This window comes from Mesoplodon densirostris, chromosome 9 (genome assembly GCF_025265405.1).
Source record: "Mesoplodon densirostris isolate mMesDen1 chromosome 9, mMesDen1 primary haplotype, whole genome shotgun sequence".
Classification (NCBI taxonomy): Eukaryota; Metazoa; Chordata; class Mammalia; order Artiodactyla; family Ziphiidae; genus Mesoplodon; species Mesoplodon densirostris.
This window is the reverse complement of record NC_082669.1, coordinates 6,796,514-6,812,556: the sequence shown is the minus strand read 5'-3', so window position 1 is coordinate 6,812,556 and position 16,043 is coordinate 6,796,514. Positions and strand designations below refer to the sequence as shown.

General features: G+C 50.8%; 1 protein-coding gene across 1 annotated transcript in view; it reads right to left on the bottom strand.

The window, feature by feature from the left end:
- Positions 1 to 15,648, bottom strand: part of COBL (cordon-bleu WH2 repeat protein) — a 245,674-nt gene extending 230,026 nt beyond the window's left edge. The window contains exon 1 of the mRNA XM_060108816.1: positions 15,411 to 15,648. Coding sequence (XP_059964799.1) covers positions 15,411 to 15,451 — 41 coding nt within the window. The 5' untranslated portion in view covers positions 15,452 to 15,648. The remainder of the gene's footprint in view (positions 1 to 15,410) is intronic.
- Positions 15,649 to 16,043: the final 395 nt, after the last annotated feature.

Genomic DNA, 16,043 nt, shown 5'->3' with positions numbered 1-16,043 from the left:
AGCTGCCACGCTGGCCTGGTCCTGATGCTAAGCGAGACACGGCAGCACGCGCTCGGCAGGCCTGGGCCCCTGAATCCTGTTCCCACCACCTGTGTGATGTGGGATGCAGGCGGGAGCCACTGCCTCAAGGATGAACTGGGTGCTCGCGTTCTCCCAGAGGCCCTGGAAATGAAGTGACGTGACCAACTGCCAGCACAGCATCCCCAGAGGCCCTGGCTCCAGCCCACCCTCGGCCAAGGCTCCCTTTCTCCTGAAGCACCTGTATATTCTCAGCGGGCCTGACGTCCCCTGGCTGCTCACACCTCCCAGAAAACCGCCCCACATCTTCCCCTGAGACCTAGAACTTTCTTCAGGGCCCACAGCGACCTTTCCACAAATATCTGAACCGTGCACTGCGGGGTAAAGAACTGCACTAGGCCCCGTGTCCCTGGGTTCAGATCTGGGTTACCCATGTCACCTAGCTGGTCACACTCCTTCACCTCTCTGTGTCTCACTTTCTTCATGAAAACTGGGGGAGAGAGCAGCCCCTCTTCCGGGCATGGGGACATGGGTGGGGTGACACACAGTGGCCCTGTGAACGGTGCCTGGGAAGCTCCCCACCGGCCGCGCCCTCCCTGACCTGTTGACGCTCTCTCCACGCGGCCCCCGCCCTCTAGCCTCACCCACAGGCACTACCAGCATCTGAGTGAGGGAGTGACTTTCTGCCCAGCTCTGCCGCCTCCGCCCAGGTCCGGCGCCCCAGGTCTCGGGGTTCAGAGCCTCTCCACCCGGAGCCCGGGGCACCCAGAGTCGAGCCTTCCTTTCCACTCGCAGGGCTGGAGGCGAGGTCAACATGGTCCCTCGGCCGGGTCCACGGTCCCTCTGGCTGATCCAGCCAGTTCCCAGACGCTCCCCTTTCCTCTCTGGCTTCTCTGCCATGCCGGCCTCGGTGGAATCTTCTAAGAACAAGCTCTGTCCGTGGGGACGGAGCTCTTCTTCTCAAATCCCTTTGACCGATCCCCCAGGTCTTCAAGATGAAGTCCAGACCCCCGGGGCTGGCCCTGCAGACCATACGCTGTGGTCCCAACCCGTGGTTCAGGCATCTCAACGCGCCATCCTCAGTGGTCCCTTCCGTCCTCCGGGGTGTGTCCGCCTGCCAGTTAGCCCCATGGGGGTGGGGACGGGCCCCTCACTCACTCCTGGCAGCCCCTCCCCTGGCACACGGCCCTCATCTTCCACCACCCAGACACACTTGATCCACTTTTCCACCCAGCTCCAAATCTGACCAGCTTTTCCTCATCTCCTGGCTTCAAACAGGGGCCCTCCTGCAGTCAGGGCTGCAAGACCTTCCTTTATGTTGGTTTTAGCTGTTCTCCAACGTCTTGGCTTGGCCTGGTCCCCTCTGAGTCCTCATCCCTGTGCTCAGAGATGTTTATGAAATAATTGTGGGCAGTTTGCTACGTAGAAGGGCCAAGATCTGGCCTCGCCGCCAGCATAATAAACAAGGAGGGTTTATATAAATAAAGCAAGGATGCCGTGATCTCCAGCCGTCAACTGGGATGAGAAATGCTACTCTAAGATGTTCTACTGCTAAGGCGAAATGAAAAGACCATCTTTTTTTCTCCTGAAGAGCCCCAATTCTGGTGATAACCGTGCTTTCAGAGCTAGGAACCTAACTGGGTTCATTTTCACTCCAGTTCACTGGTCATGAACTGCTGCTACTGTTTTTACTACTATTTTAAGTGAAGACCTGACACAGGAGCCAGAGCGCGGCTGTCAGAGTGGGTCACAGACAGCTGAGGCCACCGCGGTGACTCATTGTCTGGCATGTGCCTAATCACTGGCTGAATGTTCCCAATGCAATGCTGAAACTATGACAACAATACACCACTCAGAGGCTGCATTCTTCGAAATAAGCTATTGTTTCCACTGCTGTGATACCACCCTGTATTTCACAAACGAGAGTGTTTGAAACTATGGTCCTAAGTGGATGTTTTCCCAAGCCGCATTACAAGTTAACACAATGGACCATAATTTCAGGTTTAGGCTTTTACATTCACTTGCGGGGAGTGGAGATGTAAAAACTTTTTATGCCCTTTTATAGAATCTGGAGACAGGACATGCGGCTGAACGTGGGCTGGAAGGCCCGTCATCCAAATCCAACAGGGAGGTCAAGGTGCACATCTGCTTTTGTGTACACAGCGAGGGCCCATTGGGCCGTGGGAGATGGTAGGGGGCATCCCCCCGACCCCGGGCTGGAGGAGGAGCAGACACAGAGGCAGGTTTGACCTCCCAATTACCAGTACTTTCCTGTAGCAAAAAAACAGAGTCAAGAGGAAGTTTGTCAACACAACTAATATTGTGGAACACCTATCTATCTCAAGTTACTGAGCTTGGAGTGGCGGTTGACTAAGCTCTGAGATGTTTCCTGGGACAAACATACACAGACTTTTCAAAATTTAGATTGTCTACGGAATCTGACTCTACCGGGGAATGTGTAAATCCTCTGGGTTTTTCCGTTTGGATCAGCAAAGTGTCTTCATTTCCCGACACTTTCCCCAGTGGATCTACAGACTTGCTCGGTATTTTACCTCATTTCCAAACACATGTTTTTCAGGAAATCATCCTATGGTGTTATTTCGCAGAGAGGAGTCTACAGAGCAGCTGATCAAACACATGTGAGACATCGCTGACTGTGTTCCACGCTGAAGCTAGATTATTTATTTTATATTCTCTTTAATGGGTAAAGGATGTCACGCAATGACGCTGGACACAGCTTCGGTTTGGAGCAAAGACCTCCTCCACAATCCTTCACTGCAACAGCAGTCAGGAGACCCCAATCCAATCACAGGCTGCACCACCATCTCCATATCAGTCACGACAAGACCAAGGATGACGGGGTGCCCAGGTCCAAGTGGCACCAAGAGGTGCCTTTGAAGACCTTGTTGTGCCACCTGCCATCCTTTACACCCACACCCTCATCATGGAGGTGACCGGACAGCAGCAAACCACTGGCTCCTTCCTCAAAATCCCCAGCCTGCAACATCAGGACCTCCTGCAGGGCAACAGGTGGTCACTACCACACGTTGACAAATGAAAAGGGACGTAAGTGAAACCTGGTGCAAAGCTGTTTCTCCCAATGATATATCACTTCTGCACGTAGAAAATAAATGAAAACATGTTTCAATGCCAATGCCTATTTAGCATTATAAAAACACTCCCTACCTAGTCTACATGTCATAAATGCTGGAGAGGGTGTGGAAAAAAAAAGGGAACCTTCCTGCACTGTTGGTGGGAATGTAAATTGGTGCAGCCACTATAGAAAACAGTCTGGAGATTCCTTAAAAAATTAAAAATAGAGCTACCATATGATCCAGCAATCCCACTCCTGGACATGTATCCGGAGAAAACTCTAATTCGAAAAGATACATGCACCTCAGTGTTCACTGCAGCACTATTTACAATAGCCAGGACATGGAAGCAACTTAAATGTCCATCAACAGAGGAATGGATAAAGAAGATGTGGTACATATATACAATGGAATATTAGCCCTAAAAAAGAATGAAATAATGCCATTTGCAGCAACATGGATGGACCTAGAGATTATCATGCTAAGTAAGTCAGACAAAGACAAATGTCATGACATCGTTTATATGTGGAACCTAAAAAAAAAAAAAACAAGATGCAAATGAACTTATTTGTAAAACAAAGAGACCCACAGACATAGAAAACAAACTTACTTACGGTTACCAAAGGGGAAGTGGTGGGGAGGGATAAATTAGGAGTATGGGATAAACATACACACACTATTATATATAAAATACGGAAACAACAAGGACCCACTGGATAGCACAGGGAACTCTACTCAATATTTTATAATAACCTATAAGGGAAAAGAATCTGAAAAAAATACGTATATGTATAACTGAATCACTTTGCTGTACACCTGAAACTAACACAACATTGTAAATCAACTATACTTCAATTAAAAAAAAAAAATGAAACACTCCCTACCTATATAACAATGTTATGAGAATGAAGTGTGCACCCCTCCCGCACACGAGTGTATTATTAAAACCAGCCCAGTTTAAAAACAAGTCATCCATTAACCTTGCCAGGTAAAGTCTAAATGCTGACATACGAATACCTATCATTTTCAACTCAGAAAATGAGAAGTAAACAGCAAGAAAAGATTCCAAACATATAATTTCCCCCTGGGGTTGCCATTCAGATGCCTTGTCTAAAAAGCAATGTTTTCCACAGACCGACAGTGAAAATAAAGAGAGAAAGGACATATTCTTCCAACTTCGGATGTGTCATTTATCAGTTATAACTGACAGAAGGAAAGGATTCCACACAGGTTACGTAAAGCTTCACAAAGCAGGATAAGTTCTTTTTGTGAGTGTGACTAAAAACAAGCTTAGAAGAAAACACACCAAGGAATGATGGGCTGGCCCAGACCCTGGGGGGCTAAGAGCACCTGTACAGGGACCTTCACGACACTAAGGTGCCCCCAGGTGGGCGCTCAGTCAATTCCACCTGATGTCGATGGCGATCCTTTTCACCTATGAGGCCCCTTGGCATCAGCTGCAGGACAGAGCAGCATCAGCGCCGCCCTGAGGACCACCCGGGATATCCCGCCTCCTAGCTTCTCCGTGCTGGGAGGCCAGAGATGGGGGACATTAACCCCAGGAGCGCCCACCTCTGACGCCCACCCACCTGCAGGAGGTGGGCGGTGAAAGCTGCCCGGCTTACTGTGACATTCACAGCATGACCCACGGTCTGGCCAAGGCCGCCCACAAAAAATCACACCCCCAACCCTGTGAGTCTGGGTCTGCGTAGCTTCTACTTTGAGGGCAGCCCGTCTGTGGGGCAGAGGAGAGCCCTGCGCTTTCCCAAAACCTACGGGCACAAGACGCAGTGAGCTGGGTCAACAGCCTGGGCCAAGGGAGGTGCTGAAACGTCTATTAATTCCTAAGCCAGGAGAGCCAGAATGTCTTGCTTGGGGAGAAGTCTGCATTCGAGGCGTCACGTTAACTCACAAACACGTTGTCTGTGCCCCACAAGAGCTGGGACCCCACCCCACTTACCTTTCCCAAAACAACACCCCACCCGGGCGACTCAGGGTTGCACATCTGGAGACCTATCAACACAGCTACCATCAGGTGGGTAACGTCATGGGTCCCACACACATGCAAGAAGCCACCCGGATGCTGACAAGGGGACTGTTTCTTCAGAAAAATGCCCTTGAGAAACGCAGGTGGTTCGGAAACGGTCCAGGGACATCACCTGCGGAAACCAGATGGTGGCTTTAGCCAACGGGACTTGGGAAACTGTGTCCCAGGCCTCTACTCTGTGTGGTGGGTGAGCTCAGGATGAGGGGCAGGACACCAGCCTGGAGTCTTCAGCCATGTGACGATCTCACCCATAAGCTGTAGAGAGAAGTACATCCACCAACTCTGGAGCACTGATGGGGGTCCAACCTCCTGGGGCGGGGCTGGTGACGCCTGTCCTGTCAGCTGGAAAACATTAGTATCACGGATGACTAAAAGGCTGAAATGATGCAGGTCCTCGCGAAAAGCATTTCTGTTTCCTCCTTGGAGAAAAATGTCCAACCCCAAAGGCAGCATTCCAAAAACGTGAGACATGATGGTCCGTGAAATAAGAATTGATGAATAACACGGAAATGCTTTACACTGAAATCTTTTTCAATGTAAATTCATCTCGTTCCCAAACTAGTTTTCATTACTTTTCTGAATGTGGTAGAATTCTCCCCCTAACCTCGTTCGGGACACACTCTTCATCTGTGGATCACTGCATGGAAACCAGGCAACGGTACCTGAGAAGTGGTGGGGGAGGGCAGGGGGAGTGACGTAGGGCGGGTAGGGCAGGAAAGACACTCAGCTTCATGACCCCCAGAAACACCTTTTTTTTTTTTTTTTTTTTTTTTCCCGGTACACGGGCCTCTCCCTGTTGTGGCCTCTCCCGTTGTGGAGCACAGGCTCCGGACGCGCAGGCTCTGCGGCCATGGCTCACGGGCCCAGCCGCTCCGCGGCATGTGGGATCTTCCCGGACCGGGGCACGAACCCGTGTCCCCTGCATCGGCAGGCGGACTATCAACCACTGCGCCACCAGGGAGACCCGGGGAACACCTCTTTTTAAAAGCTTTTTTTGTTTTTTAAATTGAAGAATAGTTGATTTTCAATGTTGTGTTAATTTCTGCTGTACAGCAAAGTGACTGAGTTATACATATATATATATATACACATTCTTTTTCAAATTCTTTTCCATGATGGTTTATCCCAGGATATTGAAGACAGTTCCCTGTGCTCTACAGTAGGACCTTGTTGTCTATCCATCCTCTATATAACCGTTTGTATCTGCTGACCCCAACCTCCCACTCCATCCCTCCCCCCCTCCCCCTCCCCCTCCCCCTGGGCAACCACCGCTTTTTAAATCCACCGACAGGTCTGCGGAGCGCTCCTCCTGTGTGTGATGCTGTCCAGACACTGTTAACCACCGAGATGTAAGAAGGGGTTTAGACACAGCGTCAGAGGGAGAAAGTTTTCAAGCCAACTGCATGTGATAATTATAGTCAGCAAGACAGACGGGCCGGCGGACGGGTGGGGAGTTCTGGCCGGGCGCTACTCTCAGCGGCCAATGTCTAGATTGTGGCCACAGTGAATCAGTCTCTTTCCAACCTAACGGCTTGTTTATTGAACATTAGTGGATTCTGCTCCTAATTAATAGGGTTCGAGCCAACACAACTCTCAATATGTTCGAAGTCTCAGGAATTAGCCCCGGGAACACAAGTCTACACTTCTGCTGTATTATCACTCCCACCTGAGCTATTTTTAAATCCAACTCCCTAAACATCAGGTTTGCAAAAACTGCCAGAATCTGATTTGGGAGTCTGCTACTTTGCCCAGTGCTGGGAGTGAGCTTAAACATCACGTCACCACCACCTGCGCACACACGCGCACATGCACACGCACTCGCGTTCACAGCCCGTTTTCCCAAGTCTCCTAACTCAGTTTGCTACCTAAGCATTTAATCATTCAAGCCACTTCCACGTAACCGGAGGGTCAACACATCTGGTCCACGCCCTGAGCCGAGGGCCGAACGGAGCACAGATGCCGAGACAAATGCTAGGCAGGGGCTCCGCACCCTTCCTGCCATCCCTTTCCCAACCCACCCAACTTCCCAGGCTGGAACCCTGATTCTCCTGCTGCGGCCACCCTGGGGGCCCAGGCTTGGAAATCCTCCTCCCTGCCCCCCCCACCACCTTTTCAGGCTGGTGCCCGTTCTGAACAAGACGAAGTGAGTAGGGCACCCGTAACAGGAACAGAGACATCGTAAAAAGCAAACTGTTGGTGCCCTGATCTGTTCCAAATGAAGCCATGGGGTCAGGGCCAGGCTGGTGCACGGGGCTCTCCTGGAAGGCCCTGGGGGTGGTGTCACTGCCATCCAGAGATGCCAGCTGCCCAGCAGGCGCTGTCACCGACCCACAGCCACACTGTGGAGGAAACCCTGCACCACGGCTGTGAGGGATGCTCAGAGCAAACTAAGGCCACGTTGCCAGCAGAGGCCCAGGAGCCGCCAGGGGCCCCCAGTCTGAAGAAACTGGGGGTCCCCCAGGACCCTGGAGGAGGGGGAGAAGCAGGGACACCTGCCTGGTCTGCCCACTTTCACCTCAGCTCTCCCCACTCCCCACAGAGAGTCAGAGGGTCGAGCACACTAGCAACGACTCCGGGAAGCTCCCTGATCCTGTCCCCCCCGTCCTCCAAGACTGTAAAGGACCAGGTGATGAGAACACAGCCAGCGGACAGCACGCTGGCAACAGGAGCTCTTGGGCGCTGCTGGTGGGAACGCCAGACGGCGCAGCTGTTGTGTAAAGCAGGACAGCGATTCCCAAAAAGTTAAACACAGAACTGCCTACAGTCCAGCAATCCCACTCCCGGGAGGATATGGGGGAGGGAGTCAAAGCAGAGACGGGTATCTGCAGTCTCACGCCCAGAGGAGCATCCTTCACAGCAGCCAGCGGTGGAGGCCAAAGTGTCCACTGACAAGTGCTGTGATTACACTTTCAGCCTTAAAAAGGAAGGAAATTCCGACACCTGCTACCACATGGATGAACCCTGAGGACATTCTGCTAGGCTACATAAGCCAGTTACAGAAAGAGAAATACTGTATGAGTCCACCTAGAGGAGTCAAATCCACGGAGACAGAAAGTAGGATGGTGGCGCCAGGAGCTGGGGGAAGGGGATGGGGAGTGACCGTTTGATGGATACAGAGCTTCCGTTTGGGCAGAAAAAGATCATGGAGCTGGAGGTGGTGACGCCTGCACAGCAATGTGAACGGACTTTTTGCCACTGAGCTGTACCAATGGTAAATGCTGTATCGTGTAAATTTTACAATGATAAAAACAAAGACTGGCTCAACAGACATGAGCAAAGGGAAAGGGTACCTCAAAGTAAAGGGCACGGCCCCCTCCCTCCCCCACCTCAGGCTGGGCCGGGGCAGATGGATCCTGTCCCCGGGCCCCGGCAGAGCCCCCAGACAGGGAGAAGCAGGTCCCCTCTGACTTGACATCTTGTCTTGGCCACAGACTGGGTGGCTTCTAAGCAACTGTCATGTATTGCTCGCAGTTCTGGAGGATGGAAGGCTGAAGTCGGGGTGCTGGCGTGGTTCCGGGGGGGGGCCCTATTCCGGGTCGCAGACTTCTCACTGTACCTCCACACGGTGTTAAGGGCCAAGGGAGCGCTCAGGGTGTCCTTTATAAGGGCGCTAATCCTAATCCCAATTATGAGGGCCCCACCCCAGAAGCCCACCTCCTAATATCACCACCTTGGAGGTTAGGAATTCAACATGTTAATTTGGGAGGGACACAGACATTCAGACCACAGCAGGACTTCCACAGACTTTCATCTCCTCTCTCAGCCACCATCACTTTGCATCGTCTAACACTGTCACTCTAGTTCCACAAAATCAGACGTCCAACACATCCCAAGTCTGCAAAGGCAGGATGGCACAGCTGCAAGCCCAGTCGGAGTGGATCGGGCTGAATGGTGTAGTAACAACTGACCTTTCTGTTGTCCTATAGTCTGGCAAAAGCAAGATGAAGCAGCCAGTTTTTAAAAAGTCAGTTTTGACAAAAGGGTCTATAATTTCTGGGAACACTTCTGATCCTATGATTTTAGATCTCATGTGAGTCTTGAGCTCATCTTATCCAATACCCTCCACGAATCACGGGGAAGCAGGGCTCATTTACAGAATTGCAGCTGTGCATCGTGTCCTGTGCCACAAAGTTATGACACAATTTGTCACCAGGTAGCATCCCTGCCCCCCAGGAGCTCGTAAGTCAGAGGGTCAAAGACGAGTAAATGGAAACCCACATGAGGGTTTCCTACAGGGGAATCACCACTGCCACAAGAGGCGAAGGTCAGGGCTCTCATCCGAGACCGGAGGAGGGGTCTCGAGGGCCTTCGATGGAGCCCCCAGCTGCAGCTGGGTGAAGGAGCAGCAACTACCAAGGAAAGGAGAAGAAAAGCCCACGGGCCACGGGGAGAGAGAAAGTCTGAGAAAGCAGGGCACAGTCTGATTCGGGAAGGATAAGGCGGCAGAGAAAAAAGAAGAGACTGGAACTGCATGCCCTCTAGGGTGCCACTGGCCACACCTGGCTGTTGACATTTAAATGAATGAAAATTGAAGAAAGTGAAAAATTCAGCTCCACATTTCAAGTGCTCAGTGGCTCCTGGACTGGACACAGATACAGAGCATCCTTATCCTCACAGAGTTTCGTGGGACAGCATTGGGCTGGGAAACAGTCAGGAGCCACCCCAGGACAGGCCAGCAGGCTCGGCTCAGAAGGTCAGTTTAATCCTGCACAAGTGACACCGGGACCCAAGTCTTCTTATTCCTGAGCCCGTTTTCCTTCCACCAAGCCTTTGATAGGAGAAAGTCAAACAGGATTAATGACCAAGCACAAGGCATTCTAGATTAGGGAGATACCCGTCTGGCCCAGTCAGGGTGCGAGCATGTCCACGTGTGTCCACATGTGTCCAGGGAGAGAGACAGCCTGCTGCCCTCGTCTGGAGGGAGGGGAGAGTGTCCCTAAGACAACGGTTCCTAGTCTGAGACCTTGGACAACACAGTGGGAAGGAAGCGGGGGAGCGATGAACCAGGACTCCTGCTCTATCTGGCTCAACTTTGGGAATTTGTGTCAGTTTTTTTCAACACGGATAAGGACTTCAATGATCTTTCTAAAGCAATCAATGTCTCTTAAAAAGGTAACATTTGGTCTGGCAGAGGTGGGGATTGGATCTACAACAGGGTTTGTGAGAAAGTGTTTGTGGACGGGGAACCTGTCTCATCAAATGTACCTCAATAAGATACATCTTAGCCGTTGCTTGAAAAGCTTTTCCTTTAATTTTTAAATAGAAATGTTTCTGGCTGTGGAATTTATTCTAATTGAACTTGACCTGTAGAAGACACGGTCCTGGCAAGCAACAGCTCAGCACCTAATTAGGGGACAAATGGAAGCCTGTGAAAACCCTCAAGGCTGCAGGGTGCCCCCAGCCGGGGAAGTGAGCGTCCTCATTTCTGAAGTGGGGGACCATCCCTGAGATGGACGGGAGGAAATGTAGATGCTGCCGAAGACCCACCAGAGTACGTAGCAAAATCTACTTTAGAATAAACACCATTAGGTCTTGAAAACAATTACCATCATTAGCTGTGTATAAAAGCAAATGAAACCATATAAAGTATTGATATAAGTCAGAAAAAAAGTTGAATACTATGACTGGAAGAGACAGGTAAAAAATAAAGAACTATGGGAACATGAAGGAAAAGTGATAAAAGACACTGCCATCAACTCAGGGGCTGAAAGCCAGCAAGTGGTCCTGGACAATGAACACTGCAGTGACAAGGTGAAAGTGAGGAAGCAAAGGTATAAAATGGTGGGGGGTAGGGGAGAGATTTAAAATTCGCTTAAAAGAAAATCATAAAAGAGTAAAAAGGCATATTACCACTATGTCAATAACATACATCAATATTCAATGGCTTAAGTCAAGGAAAAAATACAGAGATGAAGATATATAAAAGCCTTCAGTGGATCATGAAATATCAAATCTATATTCTGTTATAGTATAGAGCAACTGAAAAAATGTACAACTAAAATTACCCAAAACATACAGTCCACAGACCCCACAATTATATGCGGATGGGGAGAGAATAAAGGGGTGCAGGAAACATAATAAATACACTAACTCTCCACTAAATATTTTTATTTAGTTCAAGTCCAAATCACAACCAACTGCTCCTGTTTTAAATTTGCACATCCTCAGTCTAAACATTACTTTGGTGTCAAATATCTCGGCTCACTTTTTAAAACTGATGGTCAATTAAAAATTTAAATGTAATGATAAATTTAATAACAAAGCACAAAAGGCCTAGAAACCTAAACTGCTCATTGCTGTGCAGACAGCCTATAATCACGGTTTTCTTAATAATTATGGAAGCATTCTCGGGTGTTCAGAAATCACTTCACTTCCCCGGTCCCAAATTAAAGAGGCCACTGGACCCAGACCTGCATGCACATGGGGGTGTCACTTGCCTGCACCTACCCGATAATAATCAACTCTGCTGGCGCCACAAAAGTCAGGCAGGGACGGACAGAGGAGGGACTGCAGGCCGCCGTGCCCAGAGTCAGGAGAAGCCAGCACAAACGTCAATGACAAACGTCATTACACCAAATTTAATCGTATATTAGCTTCACCTTCATTATACAACCACCGAGAAATACTTACAGCGCTCTGAGATTATTTGCTATTGTAACAGGGAAATGTCCAACTCCTCTTACGTGTTAAGAAAATTTTAAGAAAAACTATAATTACAAAAGAATAAAATTCCTAGGCTTCCTTTCCACTTTATATCAAACAATAACTTTGACATTCTTAAATGAACTGCCAACATAACGTCTAAAAGATACAGCTCAAATTAAATGGGAAAAGTTTAATGCAGCCAATAATTAGACACACCGTCATTTTTAAGGATGTAAATACATTTCCTAACACATTAGCCAAAAGCCTAGAAGCCTTAAAAAAAAAAAAAAAAGGCCTAGAAGCCTAAACCTGTTATTATGGGGCACACCTGTTAATATTTTATTATCTCTGTATGATCGTGAGAGGTGAGGTAGGCAATGCTGAGCTGGCCACCCAAGTTTACGGTCGGGAGTAGCGGCCTCCTATACTGAACGCTACGTTGGGTGTTGAAAGGACTCAAGTAGCTCAGGTTACCCACTTGAATTAATATTTTAAAAATTATTTCTTGTTCTAATAACTTGATTAAATGAAGACGAATTTATGCAGAAAAAGGATTACCAGCTATGTCTTCAGGAAGCACACTTTTTGATGAGACTGACTAGCAAACTTCCACTGGTTTTTACATGAGCACACTGCCTGAATGCAGTCAGTGGTCAAAGGCACCAGCTGTTTAGACATTTCATGGCACTGGAGACTATTTTATTGTACAGAAATACGTGTTTCCGCCATAGGGAAAAAAAATTAACCAGTATCCTACCAAACTCACTGATGTTCTGCCTCTTATTCATATAGGGTCCAGTGGGACCATAAACCCTGTGTCCATCACCAACTACTGGGATGGGCCTCACACATACTCAAACTACAAGTAAGCCAATAAACTTTGTCTTAAGTGGACTTAAAGATATTTTAAAACCTCATCCAAAGGTAATTTACCTTTACTTGCATTCTAGAATATTCCATCAATTATTATACCTCAACTGAGCTCTGAAATTCCTAAAAAGTCACATCAGGTCTGACTGTTAGTTTTTGCATATGTCTTCTTTCCTAAAAGAATACTTACCCCAGACAGTTTTAAGTTCGTCTTAAGTTATGATTTTAATGAAATTACTAGGAAAAACCTATACTTTCAATCCAACTAAAATGTATACTTGTGTTCTCAAGAAAGATAACGAATAACTCTGCATTAATAATGTAGGCAGACACACGGTGGGTGAGTTTACACTCACTAAGTCCTCCGGCCCTTCAGTAATCCTCAAGAAGGGCTGTCATACACCATATTTTATAATGTGAAATCTCCTTAATCCACTGTCCCCCATCCAGCCCATTACAAGGAAAAGTGCCAGTTTCAGTGAACGAAAACAAATTTGTTACATCAGTTATCTGCTATCGTGCAGAGAAGCGATAACTTACCGAAAGTGGGATTGGATAACCAATCATGGCAGTATCAGAGAAAAACAAATTCCCCGGAGTACGTGGCAAGCACTGCCTTATTCTCAGGCAACACAGGAACCAGTCAGAGAGATGAGACTGTAATTTCGGTGAAGAACCAACAGAAGCTGACTACCACCAATAATGTACCAAAGCCAAAATTTTCACAGCTGTATCTTTCCTTTCTGGTAGGCAACCGATACACCTAAATCATATAAAACATTCAAAAAAACCCAAGACCATTTCTTTCCTCTGATTTTAAGCACGTTGATATTTGCTTGACTTCCCTAAAATGTACTAAAACAAATGACAAATGATACAATAATGGGGAGTAATAGACTTAAAAGCACTATGTCTACATTTCTTGGACGAAGATGTTCAAACAAGCAGATGAGAGGTTCTGGATGTGAGTGTGGGCACAGGACCAAATGCATCAATAATAACAATCTCAGTTTTGTTACCATATCCACAGCGAAAGTCCTTAGTCTCCCTGGACATGAAGGCCAGCCAGAGCTCTGCAAAGCACTGTGAACCAGACCCAGGGCGACTGCCCTCTCGCTTACACAGTACCAGCCTGGAAAGAGGGCCCAATTCTTAGGGCTCCCCGTTTCACTTCTACAATCAGATTCCTTTCAAGGATCTCACAGATAGTTTTTGGATACCGTTTCACTGGCCTCTTAAATGTTCTCTGCTTCAAATATATTTCTAAGGTAGTTTTGCCAAAAAACGATTCCGTCTCCTTAAACGGGCTCATTAAATAAGCTCCGAAGACGGCAGATTTAGAGGCAATTCTGTTTCACATTTCTCTAAGTCATTTTGCAGTGACCACTGCCATGAAAAAGGATTTCCCACGTGTATTTTCTTTGCGGGAGATTTGTTTATTCAAACGTAATTACATAACCACTAAGCGTCCTGCAAAAAAAAAAAAAAGTTCTTTTTAACATTCCTCAGCCTCGGGATTATTTGATTTGCTAACCTGGCTCACTTTTTCCTGGCATTAAAGGGAGAGTTAAAAAAAAGAAAAAAAAGCCAGTTTTTGAAAACCTTTTGCGCACTTGGGCAGCACCGCGGCCTATGGGCACACGCGGGCAGGATGAGTCAGTGGGATACACTGCAAAGAAATGAGATTAGTTGTCCCCAAAGCTGCCTCGCTGGAGACCAGTTGCTAGAGGGGAACGTGGGCCCCTTCGGTAAGCAGGTGCAGGGCCCACCCCAGGCACTCATTCCATTTGCAGGACTCATCACACATTTGCTCCAGGCCCGTAAGACAGTTCGCAGGTCCTGGGTGCGCCCCGCGGAGAAGCAAGGCAGCCGCAAGCAGAGCGCGCAACGTTGCAGCGCAGCGGCCGCCAGGCCCCGTGGGGTCGTGCAAGGTTCAAATTCCGCCTCAGGATCCGGTTAAAGAGCAGGCTTGTTTTTCTTGTATTAGGGAAGTCACTCTTTCTGCGAGTAAAATGTGAACGTGACATGCAATCCACACACGCGAGGTGTGGGGATGGAAAACAGACCCCGCGAAAGTTTGGGCAGGGGCACGACCCCGCCAGCCGGGATGGGAGCCCCGACTATACTCCGATGCTGGGGTCCCTGACGCGGGCCCGGCCCGCCCCGCCTGTGCCCTGTGCAGGGGAGCCCCGAAAAGCCAGCCGGGGCAGGGGAGCATTGGTCAGGAGAACCTCCAGGGCAGTGCCCTCTACAGCCCTCCCGAGACCGCGGCACCCAGGCGCCTCCGGGGGCCCGGAACCTGTTCCCCTTCCTTTTGGGGGGAAGGTAGAGCGGACGGTGGGGCGGGGTGCCGTGCCGGGTGCGGGGTGACCAGACTGGAACGCGGGCGGGAACCGGGCAAGTCAGCGACAGGGCTGGGGGCCGGGGCCGAGTCTCCACTGCCTTCCTCCACCCCCCCGCCGGTGAGCCCTCGCGGGTGGCAGAGGAAGGCTTGGGGCTCGGTGGGGCTCTGCCCGCGGGGACCCCCCAAAGGGAGCGCGCCCACAAACGCACCCACGCGAAAAGCTCCCGGGCCTCGGCCTGACACTGTTACCCGGGCAACGACCCGGGAGCACAAAGTACACAACCCCCTTCCCTCGCGGGGCACGGGCCCGCGGGCCGGAGAGGGGAGCCCCCGTCCCGAGCGCGCGCCGTGCGGGCGCGGGCGTCCGAGCCGAGCGGAGCCCGGAGCCGCTTACCCGGTCGGGGGCTTGGCCGCCGAGGCGCGCGGCGCGTCCATGGAGCCGGCGGGCGGGGAGCGCGGGCGGCGCTCGGGCCCCGCGAGTCAGGCGCTCGCAGCCGCCGCCGCCGCCCTCATTCACTTTTTCCGCGCTGACCCATCGTCCTCCCTCGCGGGCCGGCGGAGGACAGCAGCGGGGCCGGGACGACGGAAGGGGCTGGAACCGACCCGCGCGGGCGGGAGCGCGGGCCGCGCGGGGAGGGGCCGGCGCGGGGCGGGGGCGCCGGGAGTAAGGTGCGCCGCGCCCCCGGGAGCACCGCCCCCGCCGCCGCCGCGCGCCTCCCGAGCGGCGGACCCGGCCCGCGGCGCGCGTCCGGGACAGGGGCCCGGCGGCACCGGCGCCCGGGGGCGACTCCCGGCCCGCCGCCGCGCCGCCGCCCGCTTCCCCCGGACCTCCGGGCCCCGGGAGCGCGCCGCGCCGCGGCGGGGAGGAGCTGCGGAGGGGGAAGCACCTGGCAGCGGCGGGGCCCGGCTAGGGCGAGGTGGGCGGACCGGCGTGGGGACTGAGGTTGACGATCGAGGAGTGAGTGAGCGGTGCCAGGCTCGCTGCCCTGGAACCCAACAGAACCTCCATCCGGGCAACGGAGCTCCA